At 40.9% G+C, this 16548-nt stretch overlaps 1 protein-coding gene across 10 annotated transcripts in view; it reads right to left on the reverse strand.

The window, feature by feature from the left end:
* The window catches only part of LOC121508239 (nuclear factor 1 X-type-like), a 165944-nt gene that overhangs the window by 117339 nt on the left and 32057 nt on the right, over positions 1-16548 (reverse strand). For 9 of the 10 annotated variants that reach the window (XM_041784961.1, XM_041784954.1, XM_041784962.1 and 6 more), the window contains exon 3: positions 3016-3099. In XM_041784961.1, coding sequence (XP_041640895.1) covers positions 3016-3099 — 84 coding nt within the window. Of the gene's footprint in view, positions 1-3015; positions 3100-12729; positions 13614-16548 lie in introns of those variants that run through there. The other variant, XM_041784953.1, reaches the window with a different exon arrangement.

Raw genomic sequence — 16548 nt, forward strand, 5'->3', positions numbered from 1 at the left:
AGATGCAGGGTGACATAAAGCTTTCAGCAACGTCAATCCATTCAAGTGTCTAAAGTGGAAGAGGCCCCTGTGTTCTTTTTATATGAGTGTTTTGTTCTTGTAAAGTCAAAAAATGTGCAATGGACAAAGTGTTTTATTCAGCAGAAACATCAGATCAGATGTGGACCAAAGTCAGTTGTGTTTAATTTGTTTTACAAGGTGTCACGGCTGGGTTTGAGTCAGGACTGTCACAGCGTTACATTATTGATATGAGAGGGTCTTCAGCTAAATATTTCACCATAGAGCGGTTGATTTTTCAAACCAAAATATAAATCAAAAGTCTCAGTATATCTGTGGTCTTAAGCTGTAAATGTTCAACAGACTACAAAAGTCCAAAGTTATCAGAGAAAGTTGTAAATTTACAGTCTAAATGACTCATTGAGCTGTGGTTCTGTTCATATTCTAGTGAACTGTATCTGAATATGGAGACAAAAGATACCTGAACTCAGACAAAGTGGTTTAAACCAGTTTCATTGTGCCTGCCATTGTATGGAAGCGATACACTCTGTTTCTAATCAGGCTTGGCTTTATCCTCGCCCGCTCCCTGCTCCTCAGCCTAATCAAACTCATATATGCAGGCAGAGTGCCTGCAATTATACATAAGCCCCTGCCGCGTGCATGTGTGTGAGTGTATGAATACAGTTCTGCATGTGTGTGTATCTCAGTGTGTATGTGTGTGCAAGGGTGCGGTTTCAGGGGGTTGAAGTCACCCCAGCTCTCCAATGCCAAGTTTTTCAGGGGGATATGAAGCCGTGCAGCTTTACAAGACCTCAGCCTGTGTAGGATACTTAGACACTCACACCACAGACACACATGCATTCAATGTACAGCATATACACAAATGCATGCACACAAACGTTTACGTACATGGCCACAAATGTCTTGCGGTCAGAGATTTGCTGGCACAAGCAGCTAGAAAAAGAATTAGATTGAGAGAACGGGGGAAAAGAGTGAATAAACGTGCGAGAAAGTAAGGCATATTGAGGTGTAGTCAATTTCTTTCCCATAGTCTATGCTCCTTCCAAACCACACCCCAACACGGCAAAGGCCCAAGACCCAAAGCCTTTGTGTGCTCCCTCGCTTTCCCTTTTTCTCTTTCTATCCCCCCTTTTTATTTCTCTGTGATCATTTTAAGCAACATTTTTTCTCCTTTTCTATCTTGTAATCTTTTGCTTTTCCCTCTCTGTTGTTTTAATCTCACAGTCTTTGGGTCAGCCTGACTTTTCTGTCCGTCTTGGTCTTTGGCTGAAGCCTGGACCGAGACGGCCATCTCAGTATTCAACACAGGCTCTCCTCTGGCTCTAACAAACAAACTATAGCAACCACAGGATTTACAAAAACACAGACGCTCAGGTTTCCTTTCCAAACTCTCCCTGATCAAACAGTCCGGTCTGAATGTGCAGCACCTATGAAAGCCCCTCGAGCACTCAGGGCTCTCGCGGTTTCTGAGTTTGCAATTAAAAAGCACACGAGAAAACCATATGGCGTGTCTAAAGTTAGCATGTTGTGGTTGCCCGTTGACACACAGCACTGCCCATATACTTGCTGTTTACCATCGCCTGTGGCTAGGCCATTAAATATTGAAAGTGATGTAGCATACTGATACTGCCATTAGCATGCTAAATGTGTGAGACAGGTGGTTGAGGCCGCCTTTCAAAAGGCAGGAAATATGTGCGCGGAAAAATGTGTGTTACTGTGCCGTTTACTACGCCATGCAGTGTCAATATTTTTTGAGTAAGCTGTTTATGTGTGCTCTGGGAGGGAGCACGCCAGTCAAATGCATACAGGCATATGCAGTCAGGGAGAAATGGCTGACTGGCCGTTATGGCTAACAAGCGTATCATACACAGTGAGGATCCCAGAGACTCCATGGATATGTTTGCAATCTGAGTGTGTATGCAGAGCAATGTGTTGCGCCTGCTGCTTTTTATGTGTTTACTGTGTGCAATAGCTCCATATATACGCTTTACTCGACTGGTTTGGATTACTGCCTCCCCACTGTGTTTGTATTCAACAGGAGGGAAACATGTATAGATTTATTTTCGCAGTGTGATGTCATCATTTCTTCATTTAGGGTCTGAATTAAACACGCCAGATTATAGCGATCAGGTCAAGTTTTCCATGTGTTTGTGTGTTAGTTCAACCTGACAGAAAATGTGCTGTTTTTACTACTTTTTTTATTTGACACAACAATGAAGACTGACTGAAGAACGGGGAAGAAAAAGTAGAGGCACATGCAAAAGAGGCCAGGAGTTGGAGTTGAACCCCAGGCTGTTACGCAGAGGACAGTGACTTCTGTTTATGGTGTGACCAGAGCTAAACCAGCATTCTGAATGAGTTGGGTTTTTTTTTTTATAAAAGTATGCAGCTGAAATAATGACAAGCAAAAAAAGGCCACAAACACAAAGTGTCCTGCAAAATAAATCTCATACTTTGTCATGTTGTTCTGCTTCTGGCTTTGTCCTAATTGTGGCTAAAATGTGTCTACAATCTGCAACAAAGCTAAACTACTGCTACCCATAAATAATACCCACTGAAAACACATGTTACAGAGAAGCTGACATTTTGAGTGAGTATGTGTTTATGCAGGGCACCGCTGCCACATGTCAGCAGAGCTTGCAGATGTGTTTGGGACATTTTTAGATGATAATTCAGCTTTTTAACAGGCTAATATCTCACTTAGGGCTGTGGGTTGTATTTCCTGGGCATGCAATTTCAAAAATCTGTAAACCAAAACATCTAAATTAGAATAAATGTTGTAGTTGTTAACACCATATTATCAAAGTTTGACACTTGTGATTCTGCAGCATGTACTAATTAATCCTGTGAATGCCCTCACATCAATATGATGTTAATATCTACAGCCTGAGCTTGTTTTTGTGTAAAGGAAATTCATCTTGGGACATTAACATGATGAAAATAGAAGTAATGAGTTGAGTTAGTCTGTGTTTGTGTGCGTACTGTGGGTCTATATACCCTGTATGTGTCCGACACGAGGAAACATTCAGGCATCCCTGGGCCTCTGGCAGGATCGTCGTTCACCAGGTAGGTGTCTGTAGCCTAAAAAAAAAGCACACACAAAAAAAGTGAATTTAAGCCATATTTTACATTGAAGGCATTGTTTGGAAATTGCTGATCTTTTTCTTGTTCTTAGTATTTGGAAATTCCTGCATCTCTGTATTTCCAAACTTGCATGACTTACAAGCCAAGGTGAATAACAACAACATTTTAATTATTCTTTTTCTCACAGTGTTTGCAAAATCTAGCAAGTATCTCTGGGGGAATTGCACTTAGTTTTATTAAAATTGTGAGCACATTTGTGACCAACCATGTCCTGAATTTCCTAATTTTCAAACATGCATTTCCTCCCCTTCTATTTATGACCCAAACCTACAGTGTTTTTGAACTATAAGACCATTTTTGGACTTCTACAGGTCTCATTTCTTCCCCAAAATACACAGCGTCTGTTAACACATCCTGCACTTTACATCCCCAGCCAGACGGTCTGTAAGTAGCAGTGTGTCTGCATGTGTGTAGATGTAAGTGTGCTTTCAGGGAGCTTCATTTGTATTCTAAGTCAAGCAGGCAGGCAGGCAGGCAGGCAGGCAGGCAGGGTTCTGGCAGGGCCCGAAGCTGTGAAATGGGCTCTCCTTGCAGTTCTGCCGTTGATTGGATCAACCTATCCCACTCTACTTAGCCGAAGGGAGTCCAAATCCCACAGCCGCTGTGCCGTTCTGTGAAATCCTATTTCATTTCACAACTTTAACGGATAAAAAAGCGTGCACACGGGCTTGTGCCAGCCCGAGACCCCATGCCACATCTATTTAGCCAAACAAGAGCGAAAAGAGAACAGTGCATGCGCTGTGTGGAAATGTTTAAATGCGCACAAACGTATAGTCTCACCCTCTTGAAAATATAATCACCTGCATGAACTGTATATACTTTTTTCCATGCATATGAGCCCTTGGCCTTGCACACAAACACACAAGCTCAGGCACACGTGCATGCCACTTATGCAGACACACAGACACAAACCCCATAATAAGAGCCAGACATTGGCAGACCACACAGCCCTGAGTTGTGGTGAAAACAAAGGCTATTCATATCCTTCGCAATGAGAGGTCTGTACGGCGAACTCTCTCCTTCTCCCTCTCTCCCCCATCTCTCCCCTCAGTGTTTTATTACAGATAATCTGCACTCGCAAACCTTACATTTTTATGCAATTGTGTGATTTCTAATGATCTTTATTAGTCCATAAACATGTTGTTTCTTAAATTTCTAGTCACTCTTTTTTTATTGCAGAGGCCTCTGGCTCCTTAAGGGGGCAACACAGCGCCCATTGTTGAGAATCAAGAAGAGGATGAAGCCAGGAACTGAGTGAGAGAGGCCTGCTGATAAGGCTATGCAATGCATTATGGGAATGGGGTAGCAGAGTTCCACACAGAGAAAATGCAAACGCACAAAGTCTGCCAGGCCACATGTGTCCAATAATGAGTCGATCCATCTGATTGGCCGTTGCTCAGTAAAATGGGCCCGGATCCACAGCAGAGTGGACCACAATGCACCAGGTGTGCTGGAGCCTCTGTGATTGGCTGTCACAGGCTAGAAACAGGGTCAGGTGAATCGAAGGGCCTCTCTCTGATTGGTCGAGCTGGACCCAAAAAATGACTGCAGGAGGAACAGATCTGTTTTTTATTGGCTGTTGCTGCCCCATTCTACTGGTGGAGGGGAGTCTGGGAGGGTGGCACCAGGACAACTGGTTTAACTGGGACTGTGTGAGAAACATTCAGACTATTTGAGCGTATCTATGTATGTATTTAGCGCTTAATATGCAGAGGTTTTCAATATTTACTCATCCTTTAACAAGACCCATGATGCTCCTTTAAGCACACAAAAACATCAGCCACACTTCAACAATAGATAATTTGCTCTCATTTCATATTAACCAGTTGACAAAGAAGCAATAAAATGCCCTCTTTATGCTGTCATCCAAGGAAACAGGTGTTGATGAACCTCAATCCCATTGTGCAACAGTGAATAACACACAGCTAATGAACAGGCTAAGCTCTGTACCTGCCACTGGGGAGGCCAGAACACACTGACTCCCTTTGTAGTAAACCCCCAAAATAAAAAAAACTCCTGGCCCCCGAACACTCTCTCCTGCAGCAGTGTATGAATTATATATTATACTATATATATAGAACATATGCCCGGCCCATATGGCCAGCCCTGAGCGAAAAAATCTCAAAGCCCTCCTTAATTAACATTTTAGAGGGAAGATTCGGAGGCGGGAGATTGAGTCAGTGACCTATTTGGAGTCCATCATCGCCCAATGCAAATGTGTTAATTGATACAGATTTTCCCACTTCACAAATATGCAATAGCGGATTTATTTATTTTTTTGTTTGAGCCATCTGATCTAAGGTAAGGGTATAATATCTGCTTTAAACTGACAAAAGAAGACACTCTTTTTTCACTTTCTCCCTCACTATCTCACACACTCTCTCATTGGCTCACTCTCACTCTGGGTATATGTGTTGACGACCATATGGCCAAATTCTTTGGAGGTGAGATCTCCAAAACCTGCTCACACACTCGTGCACACGCTCACACGTGTGCTCACATGCACACACCTCCACAGAGCTTTGTGTATGAAAGGCACTGATGGTGGAATTTGTTCTCAGATGGCTCCATTTTAAAGCACATGAATGGCAACATATCAATGATCCTCCTCTCTATGCATCTTGCACGTGCAGTTACACACAAAAATGTACACTGCTCACACAAACATAATGCAATAGTCTCTCTACGCATTTCCAAAATCGCATTCATTCTGTCTGCTGCACACTTTGCTTCTATCTTTTTAAAAACCATAATTATTATCACCAGCATTGTGTCTTCAATGATTTTTTTTCATCATGATTTGGTGGCTGGAAAAATCACTGCCAATTTTAAGGCACAGGATGAAAATTGGGGAGAAGAGGAGGGAGGTGGGGATGGGAGGGAGGGGGGACAGATAGAGAGTCCAGCCAACCTGCGTGAGATGGCAACCACTTCAAAGACAGCGGGCCGCACCGGCGATCTGTTCCACGGTGTGTGAGGGGTGTATGAAAGGCAGAAATGGCCGCCGTGTGAGTCCCTGCCAAAGCTACCTCAGGGAGAAAAATGTTGGAAAAATAAGATTTTTCACACAGCCATCTCAGGAGGGAGAGGGGGAAGGTGGGAGGCGAGGGGAGAGAGGGGATAATAAGAAAGAAGATGAGAATGTGAGGGGCTGCATTAAAAAAAGAAGGAGAGATGGATGGCTGAGCAGAGTGGAGGCTAATTATTTCACTCCACTTGTGGGTCCTGGAGGTTTGATCGGGTCAGATGTACAGCCAAGACACAGAGCTGAAGATTGCGCTTGGCTTAATTGTGCATTTGTGCTCTATAGGAAATAACGTGGTGGTGTTAACAGTGTCTGTCAGGGAGGCAGGATGAAAATTATGTTAAGAAACTTAAAGAGTCTGTGAGGAACTTTCTGTTGATTTTGGTGACCCCTGTGGACAAATGTATGTCTTATTTTGTTGTTGCTCTTTTCATGCATTCACAGAAATTTCACACCACTCTTTAATCGCGTATGCACCTATGAAAATTTTTATAAAATTTAAGTCAGGCTAGCTCTACTTTTTCACGAGTTGCTTGTTGAAGGTTTCCCTGCAGGACATGACGTAAAAAGCATGCACCAAGACGGCCGAGTTGCACTAGACTCTAACACTATGTAGCAGTTTTTGCCTTCATATCATGCCACATATATTTGGATGTATACACAGAATAAATCAACCTTCTGAGGCCTGAGCTTAAGTTTCGAATGCATTTCTAGTTGCTCCCACTCATTTAGGATCAGTAGGGCCTGCTAGGTATAAAATGTAAGCCCCGTCTTTAAACAGGAAGTAGTTTTCAGGAAAAAAAAAAAAAAAAGCCTGTATATGAGAACAACTTGCTTATCTTACTGTACACCACAAAAAAATATATGATTTTTATTCTTCTTTAGTTTTTATAGATCTTAACTGCATGTCAGCCAGTTGCAGGGGTGGAAAGTAACTAATTACATTACACATACACTCAAGTTACTGTAATTGAGAAGCTTTTATGTGTACTTGTACTTTTTGGAGTACTTTTCAAGAAATATTGTACACTACACGAGGAGGTTCTAGCTTTCTGTCAACAAGAAAACGGCCAGGAGTTTGACTTTCACAGCACATGACAGTCAGTAGCAAGAGAATGATTTCACATTTGATCCTAAGACAGCTGTCGCATTTGACTTTGGGTTAAGTTTCACCTTATAAAAAACATCCTGCCTATAGATTCATATTGTAGTTATTTCACACTAAGAAAAGATCATATTTTACTGTATAACTTCCTCAGGCATCAAAAGTAGCTACCAAATACTCAGTACTTTTAAGTAAATTTTAAATAATTTACTGAGTATATTTATAGATTGTTACTTTTACTTCTACTTAAGTAAATTTTATCTAAAGAAACTTTACTTTTACGTGAGTACAATAGCCTAGTACTTTTTCCATCTCTATCCAGGTGGTAGGGGGTCGATCAGTCAGTAAGAAATGGAGTCAATCATTTAAAGATGTACGGTGTAGTCCTTTTTCTAATGATGGACTACAAGAACTTGTTAGGGCCAGGTTAAACTAAAAGCTAAAAGTTGAAGAGATCCTGGAAAACTCCCTTTAAGATGAGAGACTCTGCAAAATTAAAATCCCCCTAAATTCCCTACAATGTCTATGATATTATCATAAATGTATGTTAACATTCAAAAATCTCAAAACGCCCTTAAATATCCCCCAAATATTTCAGCAGGTTTTTCTGAAAAAGCAAAAAGATTTACATAAATCTTTTGCCAAAAATTCCCCACAAAAAAATCCTAAAAAAAAAAAACATTCAAGCTAATTCTCCCAAATTTCTAATCAAATTGACAAAAATTCACTCAAAAATTTCCAAACGTATTTCCCATAAAAATACCAACAAATTCCCTAAAAACTCAATCAAAATCCTAACAAATTTCAAGGAAATCCCAACCCAAATTGACAATCAAATTCCCCCCAAAAATGCCCAAATAAACTCCTCAATTTCCCATGAAAGTAATGAAATTTTTAAAGGTGCACAGCCCCTTTCAACATAAATAAATAAATAAATAAAATTCTCTAAAATACACAAACATATTCCCAAAAACTTTGAAGAAAATTCCTAAAAATTTCAAAGCAAATTCTCCAGACATTCCAACCAAATTACTTAAACTTTCTTGGAAATTCTGGACATTTATCTCTAAACTTCTAATAGCACAATTTACTTCTATGTTTTAGGAAAGTCAAAATGTAACAATGTCCTCATATGTGCACGCAGGGTCAGAGGAGCTTAAAGATGGAAGAAGAACAAACTGGCAAAGAGAAAATGTAAGGATTATGCATTTCTTGCCATGAGTTTCCCTGAATACTGCCTGTGTTCACACATCAGTTCAACCCAAATTCTTCCAGGACATTTTACTAGGGAGAAGGAATGAAAAAGTCCAGTTAAGGTCGGGGTGAAAATGTTGGCTGTTTACATTCACACATGAATCTCAGCTGAAAATTTCGAGAGATTTTGTGTATGTGTGAAAAAAAGCTAGTGTGAAATTGTTGTTGAAACAAATGCTGCTTCTATTTGAAGGTGACCATGAAATGCCTCACATGAAATTTGTAACACACAGAGCCAGAATGGTGGGGAAAAGTCGATCCTTCTCTGGTCATTGCAGGTAGTGATGGAGGCAAAAAAAAAAAAAAAAACGAAACAAGGGGGTGATGTGTAACATCGGAGCTGGCAAGGTGGAACAGCCCTCAGTGTGCAGACATGAAGCCTGTTGGTATTCTGAAAAATGCAATGTGAATACACTCATAATGGAACCAATATAACACTGTTACAGATGCCATGTCTGAGTACAAAGGTGTGATAATGGTGTGACTTCATTACAGAACCTCAGTTTGAGAGTGATGACTGACTGGTCTTCATCTGATACCTTCCTGGTAACTGCAATGCCAGGCATTCAAAAACTCCACAGCACATCAAAAGACTCAATCTTCTTCCTTATAGTTCTGTTTATCTTTTTCAGGTTGTAAAGAGTCATCAGCATTATAAATTTTATTTGTTTCACAACCAGTATAAAACTCCTCATACCACTTTCAAGCAAAAACTTTACCTTATTAGAAATTTAACAAAGATAAAATCCAAACAAGAAACACCACATAAATGATCTCAGCCCTGACAATAACTGAACCAACACTAGGCAAAGAAATAGATCCTTAAACCAAAACTGTTTTCGTGAAACAAGTTTGAACAGAGCACACATTGGGACACGCCCAAAGATTGGCCCGCCCTGGCACCCTGCCCGTCATCTACTGATCTTGCTCGACAGGCTGGTCTTCAGATACTATGACATCCTGCCAATTATGCATCAAACTTCCCGCGAAGCAACATTTTTTCCCCCTGCCACACTGCATGCACACAGGAAGGTAACCCAATACCACTGACTGGCACTACTTTTTCCGACATGGATCCTTATTTAAGCCTTTTTGTTAATGGCCAAACCACACTCAGCTGCACTGCCTATGTGCATTTAACAATGAGGTTTGAGCTGCTACAATCAGGCCTTTGTGTCACACAAGGACTGATCCATGGGGAGATTTTCTTGCGGTTATGGTTCTAATACAGCAGAGTTTACCACGAAGAACAGGAAGCATAGAGTTACATCACAACACACACACACTCAGTATGACTTAATAAAGCAGCTTTTAAAATGTCTCACCCACTTCCAACACCACTCAAATGATACTCTAAAAATTGACTTAATAACACGTTAAAGGGTCATGCCTACCTCCCTGCTTGGCACCAATAAACAGCCTCAGCTTGCGTTTGACTGACAGCTTCTGTGGTTGGCAGGGTTTTTTTTCTTTGCAACAACCACAACGCAAACTAAGTGTGAAATTATAGACCCACAATCAAAACAAAATGAGCATGGTGACATGGCTGCCAATTATAAAGCATTGTCTGATGGTTGGTTTACCTTAAGAAACAGAGATGGATGATCGCACAGCTTATATCACACATTGCATGAGAATGGCCTGGGCTGCTGCTATTGTTGTGCAGGTATGACTGCGTGTCACAGTAACCAACAAACATTTTTGGAAGGTGAAACCATAATTAAGCATAAAGCAATATTTAAAACACATGAATGCTGAGCGCTAACAATGAAGCACTGATCTGTCAGGGAGGAAACAAGTTGATCCTGTAAAGTTATGTTGCATAATTAGAGACGAACTGAACAAACAGTATTATGGAAACATATTTTACGTGTTACATTAACAGACACTAGACTTGTGTATTTACTTCTTATGCTACAAACTGAGTAAAATTAGCATATTAGCTTTAAAAGTTAGCCATGCTCATACTTGCACACTGCAGTGCACCTTTTGTACTTTTTGTTTTATACATAGATTGTTTCATGCAAATATGCTGTGCAATAAACCAGATTCTAATTCTATCATAATACCTGTTTTCTAATATGACCTTATACTTTTTGCACTGCTGACAACCAAAACTTAATATAACATTTTCTACACAATATAAGGCAGAAATATTGCAGAGAACCCCATGTTAAAGGATTATTTGCACAAACTGCAAACAATTTAAAGAATAAAAATTAGAGTGTCCTCATATGACGATTTTAATAAAATCTGTGCTAATTTTGCATATACTTCAGCTCATCCAGAAGGATGTTTTATGTTATAATAATAATTGTACATAGGCTGTAATACAATTGCATTTAAAACATATTGTTTGCAAAGCAAACAAGAAATTTGCAGAAAGAAGGCTCTATTTTAGCAATCACTGATGTGATTTAAAGCTGTACATGTTGAGCTGGTCTGTTATAAATATCATTATAAATATGCTGTGTTGGTTTTTCAGACCATTAATAAGGAGTTCAGTTATTTCGACACACTGAAGGACCACTATGGTTCTAAAACTCTGCCAGAAGAACGTCTCTCTTTATATGTATTTGTTTCTCAAGCCGTACAGAATTTTGGACATTTTAACTGCAGCACTGAGAATGTTTCACATAAGTTATGTTTATGATCCATATTTCATTTATTTATGTGGCACAGAGACATTTCCAGACATTGCTTCAGTCTCTATGGGCACTAAATTTCATCACCAGGTCTAAAACTTGAGCTCTGTCCGCAGCAGACAATTCAATCATTGTTTCAGAGTATTCATACTAATTTGCACACTGAACTTCAGGGTTTAAAGAAATGCATTTTCAGTGCTTTAAGAGTTTCTTTCCGGCCATAAAATCGGAATAATTTGTGCTCGGGCTTACACAGATTTACACCTATGTTACACCACAAAATCTTCCAATCCGCGCCTCACCTCGGGATGTTTGTTCAGTTCATTCTTAAACCAACAATGAGCTCATGGTAAATTATCAAACAAAAGGCATCCAAAATGATAGCAGCTCTGAAGTCATCTCTTGGGTCAATAATGAGGATTAATTATAATGCAGGTCTTACTTTTAAACCATTATTTATCATTTATTCAAATATGTGATAACTACTGACTAATCCTTAACTGAGAAAAAGCTACAGAGTGCAGTAATATCTAAGGTTCCTGCAGTAAAAATCAGAGTGTGTATCACAAAGAAGCTGCAGGAAGAGAATTCCTGTTTTGGATTTATCTGAATTTAATAAATGCAAGTTCTATTATTCAGTCTAGTCTGTACATCTAAGGGCACAAAGACGGTCTGTGTGTCTCTTCACCTCTCCCTCCTCCTCCCTGCAGTCGCTCTAAAGTGTCATCAACTACGCAAAATTAAGTGTCCATTGATAAAAATAAAATTAAAAAGACGGCAGACAGATAACAGCCAGCACAGGTGTAAGGTGGAGGATGGAGCAGAGCATCATCATTATCATCATCATCATCATTATCTCCACATACTATCCTGTATCCTTTCATTTCTCCTCGGTCTGTGCTCTCACGTGTGTTTTATTCTGTTTGATCTGAGCAGCGCAGAAACTGCAGCCTTCACTCAAAAAGCCCGCAAACATTTCAGCCCTCATACTGCAAGCAGCGAGGCTCTTTCAAAATAAATCACAACAGCAGTCATTTGTAAAGCAGAGGAATATTTCCCTGATCCTCGTCGGAAAAATAATTGTAGACTAGTAGAAGGCGTTTTAATAAATTCAGCTTACTATCCGCATTAAATCACATTGCTAAGGTGCATGTGATGTGCGTCAAACTTCACGTTCTTTTAAATATTTATCGATTTTAATATGCGTAATAGTGATCCAAATTATGATGCAAACATGGTTTTAAGCTGCTGCACATAACACACACTTTCTCCCTCCCTCTCTGTCTAACACAAACACACACACTGGACACACACTCGCGTGCACAGGTGTGTTGTATAGTCATCTCTGGCCTAAAACTCCACAGCCAGCTCTAAGTCCGCGTCTCAAACAAAGTGCAGATTTTTTAACAAAGAAGTTAGGAGCCCAAAAAGGCTGCAGGGCTTCAGTTAAACACAGCGATGTTTGGTTTATTTTCAGTCCTATAGACTTCACCCTATAGAGCCAACAGAGGGGAACTATTGAGTTACACAGCACGTACCATTATAGTGTGGGGAGATCTGCCAAACCCTCTCAATGCCCCATTTTCCTTTAAAAGTTCAGCTTCCAAAAAAGTGAGAGAGGGAGTGCGGGCTGAGGGAGGAAGACTTGGTCTCTTTCGCTGTTGCCGGAAGCAAAAAAAGGACCTTTAAACAAGTCGGCCTTAGGCCCAGACTGAGGAAAAAAACACGCGCTTTCAAAAGTGGGTCCACTCTGCAAGAGATAGGAGGAAAGCAGGACAGCAGCTCCGATCCCTCCGTCTACCGTTGTGTGGCCTCAGATGCGCCCATGTCCAGCAGCAAGAAGGCAGGGAGACGTCTGCGTCAAAGTCCCGAGGTGCGTCCTTCAGCGGCACAACTTGGAGACGCCAAAAAAAAAAAAAAACTCCAAAATCAAATCAGTAGCACGATGAGAATAAAGGACGGCAGAGGTGATGCAAAGTAAGTTCTGTTTTATATTTTTTCCGCGTGCAGACCTTGTAGTCGGGCAGCTTGTGTCTTCAAAACGTGTCCAAAAGCGGCTGTCTCCTGCGCGGCGCGTCCGATCTGTTTTACCCTCGTATCTCTCTCTCTCTCTCTTCTCCTCTTGTTCCAAACACACACAAACACACGGCCGCACACACACGCGGTGTGTTACACACACAAAACGGGGGGACACCCCTGGTCCCTCGCTGCCGCCTCCTCCTCAAAGCAGACGAGATGAAAGAGAAGCTTGCGTTTTTGCCTCTTCTCCTTCTTCTTCTCTTTCAGATCGCTGCAGCAGAATGCCTGCACAGCGGCGGCGTGGAAAAGTCGCTCCACGGGCTTCGGCGCGGCTCTGTGCGTAAAACTGAAGCTTGTCCGTGCGCTCCGGCTGCGACGACACGCAGCCCGCTCTTCCCTCCCCGCGGATACCAGCCACTAACTAAACAGCTCACCTCAAAGCGCGCGACCTGTTTACACACACACCAAATATCCTAGACAGTAAATTAGGGCAGTTGTTTACGCTGCTGTAGCCGGCAGCGTCGAGCCTCTGAATTATTAGGTGAATTATTAATAAAGTGAGCGGTGTGCAGGCTGTCGCGGAGAGAGCGCAGCGGCCAGGGGAGCAGCTGGGGCTTTAGGAGGAATTAGGAGGACCAGGGGCTAAATCACGGACGGCGGGGATTAAAGGGCTGCACTGGCTCCTACCTACAGGTCTCAGAGTGGCACTGCAGCGGGCACGGCCGGGCACGACCCGAGCTGCTCCCAGGTCGATTTAAGTAGTTTTTAATGCTGCAATCTGGGGCAGAGATCAGGACACAAACGGGTCAGTGGGTTCATTTAAGGAAGTCAGAATGAGATCGACACATTTCTGCGGTGTCGTGCGTAAAATTGTGGAAAGAACTTTGTCAGGTGTCAATCAAATAGGTGAGTGAGGTCAGGGGGGTACATGAAAGCAGAGGTTTTGATAGGCTGAATGTAATCCGTTAATATTCCCATCATAACTGGAGCGGTGTAGGAATTTAGACAGCTTTAACTTTACACTCCTTACTAACAGATTGATTGTCACTGAGTTTCCAGCAGAGTGACGCAGTGAAGCAACAGGATTAGATGTGACTGAGATATCACAGACTACAAACATATTGTAAGCCATAAAACATGTGACTTAGGGGAAATAAGTCCAGAACAGAGAATGCGCAGATATTTTTATGTCAAATGTTTCAGCTGTGTGGACTGTAAGAGCAGAAGTCCGCATGTATGGGGCGACAGGGTAACACACTTTGGCATGGTCAGGTAGAGACAAAGAGAAGTTTTAAACCAAGAGAGATCTGAGTTTGACATGCCTCTGAGTGAAAGGCGTTTGCTTTTTTTAACAGTAATGAATCAACTTAGCAGGATTGTGTGGACACTAAGGTGCCAAGATGGGAAATGGCGCAAAATAGTCCCTGAAATTGCATCAGTGAAGCAGAGAAACGCATTTGGAGACTTCTGGACCCCTTTTCAGCACATGTCCTGAAAGATTAACCAAATCTACCCAGTTTTGATTTGGATCTTGTCTTATAATAAACCCAAGCACATTTTCAAGGTCACATCACAATAAATATCCTCTTCCTGATTTTCCATGTGGACATTCAGCCAGTCGATCTGCGCCCTTGCCGACCTTTAATGTGTCTGCGTGCAAATGTTTGTGCTTTCAGTGTTAGTGCGTGTGTCGTTATCCGTCCTTCTTTTAAATCAGACTTCTAATGACATTCCTCCAACATGACGCCTGATCAATAATTAAAGGTTGACCTCCCCACACATTTGGCCTCATCAATTATTCATCTGCCGTTGAATTTGTGATTCAAGTTTTTGTTTCAGCCTAATTTGGATGATTAACTGAGCTTTAATATGCGTGTGCGATGGGGAGGACATTTGGTGTACAAAAGTCATCTACGGCTCCTTTATTTAGCTAAAGAGACAGGCCTAACACTGGTGATGTCTCACATTTGTCAGTGACGCAGGTCAACAAAGAAGATTTAGACTTCACAGAAAGTTCAGAAGTGGAGCCTACCTTTTCATTAAAATAATTAGACGTCATTTCAGCCTCCCGTTGACCCATTTCCACTTAATTCGGGTACAAATCATATATAAACATTATTCTCTATACATTACATTTGTTATTGTTTTGTCCACTATTCTTGCACGTTTCTAACTTGATTGATGCAGAAATATTATATAGCCTATCTAAATTTAAATCCTCCCACACATGATCAACTTCTTTTCATTTATTTGTAAATTGTGATTTATATTATTATTATTGAGCTATAAGATGAACACTGGTCATAAGGTGTGAAAAATACAACATGCTGAAGTAACAAGTTAATAATGATGGACACACATTTCTAACAGTAGGGTTACAAATAATTTCATAAGGATTATTACTGATAAATAACATTTCAACATAAAAAAGCATTGTAGGAATGAAACTGAAATTAACAGCATTTTTACTAATACTACGACTGCTACTAAGCTAGTAGCCTACTACTTCTACTAGAGCCAACTCAGAACAACAATAAAATAATAATCATAATAAAATAATAAATAAAATAATAATAAAAACAACTAAAATAATAGGCTACTGACAACAATAACAACAGTAGTAATAACATTAAATCTAGCAGCCATCTACTACCACTAATAGCCTAATAATGCTATCCGTCTGATACTTCTTTTATTAAATATATTCTACAACTACAAGCCAACTACTACCACCTTCACTAAGAACAGCAACAACAATAATAATTTGATATTATAAATGTTTTAAGTATCTAGGATCTATTTTGGGGCCTTTTTGCTTTCCTTAGACAGAACAGGACGCTGGATAGAGACTGAAACTGTGGAGTCAGAACGGGCAATGACATGCGGGTAAGGAGGCCGGGTTAGGACCCGTGTTCCCGCTTTGAGGTCTACACCTTCTGTGCATCCCGCAGGGCTAACGCACATACCCACTACAGGCTACCAGGACCCAAAAAAAGGGCATATTTTTATCCTTTCTTGTTTTATCGATTTTTTATTCATCTGTTTTATCAAACTGATTAAATTTCATCACCTTTTTCTCATACCGTTCCCCTTTATTATTTACTTTATAAAGTAAATAAGATTTAAAATAGTTCTCGTCTCCTTTTTTTCTTTTCTTTTGATTACAGATGCTGGGATGGCGAGCTCGCGCGTGCCCACCGGCCTGTTTGGAGGATGACCAGTTTGATTGGAAAAACACCAAAAAGTGCCTCTTAAACCCCGAATAATCCCACGACACGATTTTTTCTTAACCCTTAATTAAGTGGCAAACAACAGTTTTTACAGTCAGACCGCACAGT

This window comes from Cheilinus undulatus, linkage group 4, assembly GCF_018320785.1.
Source record: "Cheilinus undulatus linkage group 4, ASM1832078v1, whole genome shotgun sequence".
Lineage (NCBI taxonomy): Eukaryota > Metazoa > Chordata > Actinopteri > Labriformes > Labridae > Cheilinus > Cheilinus undulatus.